Source organism: Notothenia coriiceps, unplaced genomic scaffold (assembly GCF_000735185.1).
Source record: "Notothenia coriiceps isolate Sejong01 unplaced genomic scaffold, NC01 NC01_scaffold00036080, whole genome shotgun sequence".
NCBI lineage: Eukaryota > Metazoa > Chordata > Actinopteri > Perciformes > Nototheniidae > Notothenia > Notothenia coriiceps.
This window is the reverse complement of record NW_011368781.1, coordinates 1-4866: the sequence shown is the minus strand read 5'-3', so window position 1 is coordinate 4866 and position 4866 is coordinate 1. Positions and strand designations below refer to the sequence as shown.

Here is a 4866-nt window from a genome sequence, read left to right as displayed (position 1 = left end):
CATTGGCAAACTATTTAGGTTTAATTGTTTTAATCCGTCCACGAGCACAACGGCATCTGCAATCCCTCGCTCTACCCCTTGCTATCGCGTGAAGGGTCTGTTTTATGCGCTCCGCACAGTAACCCTGCTGCGTGCTCACTAGCACACCTCCCCCCCGTTCATAAAGTCAAGTACCCCTCAAAAGGTCCGGTTTATTTCATTTTAAGGATGCGCACCAAGCAACATCTCCAGGTGCTCCTTTGAGAACCAGGGCAAAAAAGTTATGTGCAACCCTATCTATATATATTTATACACATTCTCCCTCTGTCGACCTGGCCACTAAGGATGTAATATAATGTGGACCGCTGGTGGACATTTTGGCGATGTTCTGAGTTGTGTTCTAATCTGTCAAAATGACGGACTGCTTTCAGATTTTTCCGTCATTCTTGGAAAAATTCCGTCAGAGACGAAAAATATTCGGTTAACGCGACCTCTGAATGATATTAAACGATTCTATTCTATTCTATTGTGGCATTGTATAGTTTTTGTTATCTTAGCCACAATTGGCGCGAGAGTATTTTACATGAATCAGTTAACATTCTTTCAAAATGAAGATGCTTCTGGCATGTTCTCAATCAGTCACTTTCTTTGACTACTAAAGTAACTCTTTAGAAGGCCTGAGAAAGCAGTAAGGTGTAAGATGCTAGATAAAGTTTGCAGGATACCTGACGGGTCCGAAGCTGAAGGTCATGAAGAGCAGGACGGCCATCACACACACGGCTCGCTTGTTGCTCGCTGAGTCACTGCCCTGAAAAACACATGTTGCATGTAAACAACTACTGAATATTCACACAGTTATTTTTTTATTTAAAAAATATAAATCACCCATTTCTCGTGGGAAATGTGGTATAAGCAGTGAGATAGGTTAGAGGATGGCGAGGTTAAACCTGATACATGTTTTTTAACATTATACTGTCCTTTGATAATGTGAAGAAAATACTGGAATTTTAATTTAAAAGGGAACAGAAGGCCATCATTTCAGCCCCGTTTGTTAACCCTTTTCCACAAAGGTGGATCGGGTCCCCGATTTGAAACCAGTTTTTCATGTTTCCACTGCAGCCAGTCCGGCCCTCGGTTCAAATTCTGGTTACACTACAGCACGGAAAACAGAGAACCACATTTTATGCAGGCTGGGGCGGGATTATCATGAACAACAACAGCTCAAGAAGAAAGTTGTTGAAGAATGTGCCGAGATCAAAAAGCAGCCAAGTAGCATTCTAATAGCCACACCAACCTGGAAAAGAATAAACATTTGACTAAATTGTGTTTGCAATCTCAATCTGGCTTCGTAACAGAAGAGCAACATGTGCACAGTCTGCCATTGTTGTTGTTGTCCTAAACAGTGATGTCATGATGTGGCTTCTATTGTAGGTGGTCTTAGTGACTGCTTGGTTTACACTTTCACCAGAAACCTTAGAGAATCTTTACTTCTGCTGTTCTCTTTCCTTTTGGTATCAGCCTGTTAAGGTTTGTGGATGAAAACAAGATATGAACGTAAAAGGCCTGTAAAGTTTGTAAACACCTTCATTTCCACATACAAATCTTCCTAATGAACTGTTGCCGTTGTCATGACTACTACTACTAACCTACAATAACTACTTTCACCTAGAGTGTGGAAAGGACATGGCGCTGTAATTGAGTTTTGCCGCGGTTATTCTCCCTCTCCCCTACCTCCTTCCCGGCCAGCCTCTCCCTCAGCGCCTGGTTCTCTCTGCGCAGACGCTCGTTCTCCTGCTGGGCCTCCCTCAGTTGAGCCTCCAGGGTCTGCAGGTACTCCTTCTTCTTCTTCCTCGACTGGCACGCAGACTCCCGGTTCTTTATCATCCTCTGCTGCCGCTTCAGCACCTTCATCTGCAGGAAGAAGAAGAAGAAGAAGAAGAAGAAGAGGAGGAGGAGGAGGAGGAGGGTTAGGAAGACATGGGCAAACAGGGGGAGAAGGAAACATAAGAAAAAGGAGGAAGGAACAGAAATAGCTCAGAAGAGGGAAGGGTTTTAAGAAAAGGAGGAGGAGGGAGGAAGAAGGGATAAGGAGGAGGAAGTGAAAGAAAGGAGGAGGGAAGATTATCAGGATGTTGAAATAGAGGAAGAAAAGAGAGGAACACAAATAGAGCAAAGGTTTAACACCCTGAGGTTACCAAGTCAACATATATCAGTTCATGTGAGAGGTGTCAGGTGAAACACTCAGGCCTTCAGTGGGATGTTACTAACCCTTCTCCACTGCGTTCTCTCTAAATCATTTACCTGACACACACACAAAAGATCCCATCTCTTACATGTTGCTTTAGCTACAGTGAATGCACTTAAAGCAGCCAGGTAAGATATCAGAATAATACATTTGATTTAAGGCGCCTTTCGTGTATGCCAACATTGATTCAGGCTCAAATGCATTTGGTATTTCTGTCATGACTGGGGCTAAATACTTCTGATGAAACAAATGCCATGAGTGTGTTCTTCCTGTGGGCAAGATGGTGCAGGGTTTATCCCTCAATTAAAAGAAGACATAAATAAGTTTTACATTTAACAGTGAGGTATTAATCATGTAAGTGGCATATCAGGGCTATTGTGGGTAAAAAAAGAAAATGATAGAGATCCAGGAAATGAGGTTAATATTCAAACAAAACAGTGTCTCGAGAAACCAGGTCAACTCATTTTAAGATATGCTTTGCAATTAGTATTTTGTTTTGAACATTCCAGTTCATTGTCCGCATTTCCTAGTTCAACTAGGCAATCTGCATACCTCTAGCTACCCAAACCATTGTACTTAGAAAAGCTTCAGCTCTTTCAGGATAATCAAACTTTACTTGTAAATTGTATGCTTTCTAAAATATATATTTTTTTTTTACAATATCACTCAATGGAGCAATGTGTGTGTGTGTGTGTGTGTGTGTGTGTGTGTGTGTGTGTGTGTGTGTGTGTGTGTGTGTGTGTGTGTGTGTGTGTGTGTACACATAAATATGGTTCACATATTATGGAATAATAATAAATAAAAAAATAAGCTCACTTGAATACAGGCAGGTTTCTTGTTGAGATTCAATGAAATATCCAGACAACTCACATCGATATCCATGCAGTTGTTGCCAGGTAACGTTGTCGTTGCCGGAACTATGGGTTTGCTGCAGGGCAGGGCTGTGGGGCTTGGGCAGTGCTGCTGGATGCCGGGGGACACAGGCTCCATTTTGACGATGGCCGGGGTGGAACCGAGGCAGACAGACTGAGACAAGACGACTGGAGGAGGGAAGAGGGGGGGGGGATTTGAGCATCTGAGATTTGTTTGAAGGGAAGTTATTCAGTAAAACCCAAGCTCTGCTAAATGCCTCCATAACGTAAAGCATTCATCTGTCTGCACTAGTTATCAATACAATAAATATTATTTTATTTTATTGTATATGTCATTTGACATTCTGTTCTTGTGCATCTTATTCTATTTACATGAATATAGACTCCTGCATTTACTTGGTCACTTTACAAAACTTTCTGCATCATTTAGCTTAATGTATTTATTTTTCTGACATGTATATAGTTTACTTCATCTTCATTACTTGCTTTCAAATGAATTTGAATAAAACACAAAGACTGTTACCAGGTCTGTTCTGGTCCATGGAGGGGAGGCCCTGCAGGATGAGGGCCTTGGGGGCTGCGGGGGGCTGGGTGACGGGGAGGCTGGAAACACACACCGGTCTGGGCTGGATGGGAGGTTTGGTGCTCAGGATGGAGCTGGCCTTTAACGTGGCTGGACCCGGTAGAACTTGAGGAGACAGAAAAAAAATAACCCTTAAAACAAACGCGATCTTGCTAAGCGGTGCTACGACTCTGGTTATCAACTCGGTAACTCTAGCCAGGGTTTCTCTGTCCGGCTGAGTGCGCGTTCACATGAAAGGGGCGGGGTTAGCAACATTTGACCAACCACAAACATGGACAAGCGTACTGACACCGCAGCGTCATACACTTCCTGAATGAAAAGTGAACTATAACATTAGAGAATTATGAAGACGTTAAACTTTAAACATCCATGACTTAAACACATTATCCAGGATAAAAGCCACATAGTTGCACCTGCAAGGTGAATACAGCTGGTAACAGAAAAAGTGTTTGAATGCGTACATTAACGTACGTTATTCGCCCCATGAGCCAGGAATTTCTTGGAGCATTTTCGTCGACGATAAGGACAATGTCCCCGGTTGCAAAATTGCTAATTTTCCTGTTCCAATTTGACCTTATTTGGAGTTCCGGGAGGTATTCTTTTTCCATCGCTTCCAAAATAAGTTGGCCATGTACTGAATTTGGCGCCATCTTCTCTTCCAGTGGCAGTCGCTCGGATTAAAAGACACCAGGCGGAAGAAACGGTTTTGATTTGAGAAGCAAAAGGTGATTTGGAGTGAGGGGCTCTAAATCTCCTGGGTCGTTGGAAACAGTCGTTATTGGTCGTTCATTTATGATCGCCTCCACTTTGCAGAAAAGTGTGGCAAATCCTTCCTCGTCAAGCTTCTGTTCTTGCGTGAGGGCACTGAGAATGCGTCTGACGGTTCTGATTTGTCTTTCCCAGATTCCTCTATGGTGGGAGCCTGCTGGTGGGTTAAATATCCACTTTATTTCCTCTTTAAGAAGCTTGTTCTGAATTTGTGTTTGGTTTAACTCTTGTATTGCTTCTTTTAGTTCACATTGAGCTCTAACCAAGTTGGTTCCGTTGTCTGACCTCATGACCTTGATAGGGCCTCTTCTTGCAATGAATCTCCTGATGGCATTAATGCAAGAGTCAGAGTTGAGACTGTGTGCAAGTTCAAGGTGAACTGCTCTGATGTTTTGACAGGTAAAAAATACACCGTATCT

The 4866-nt window shown here is 42.8% G+C and overlaps 1 protein-coding gene across 2 annotated transcripts; it reads right to left on the bottom strand.

The window, feature by feature from the left end:
* Nucleotides 1-680: 680 nt before the first annotated feature.
* atf6b (activating transcription factor 6 beta) lies at nt 681-3916 on the bottom strand. Of its 2 annotated transcripts, none has more exons than XM_010791944.1 (4): nt 3620-3916; nt 3041-3264; nt 1711-1890; nt 681-787 (listed from the first exon to the last, which is right to left on the bottom strand). In XM_010791944.1, the coding sequence occupies exons 1-4, from the start codon at nt 3636-3638 to the stop codon at nt 683-685; spliced, it is 528 nt and encodes a 175-aa protein (XP_010790246.1). In that variant the 5' UTR covers nt 3639-3916; the 3' UTR covers nt 681-682. The 2 variants fall into 2 exon arrangements, with proteins under 2 accessions (XP_010790246.1, XP_010790247.1); XM_010791945.1 differs by having other exon boundaries at nt 3095-3264.
* Between the last annotated feature and the right edge of the window lie 950 nt (nt 3917-4866).

What these genes read in the sequence shown, in the direction of transcription:
- atf6b (XM_010791944.1), bottom strand. An exon ending in AGAAACCTGCCTGTATTCAA is followed by an intron (nt 1,891 to 3,040) that starts GTGAGCTTATTT and finishes TTCTTCCTGCAG; the next exon opens with ATGAAGGTGCTGAAGCGGCA. An exon ending in AGAGGCTGGCCGGGAAGGAG is followed by an intron (nt 788 to 1,710) that starts GTAGGGGAGAGG and finishes TGTGTTTTTCAG; the next exon opens with GGCAGTGACTCAGCGAGCAA.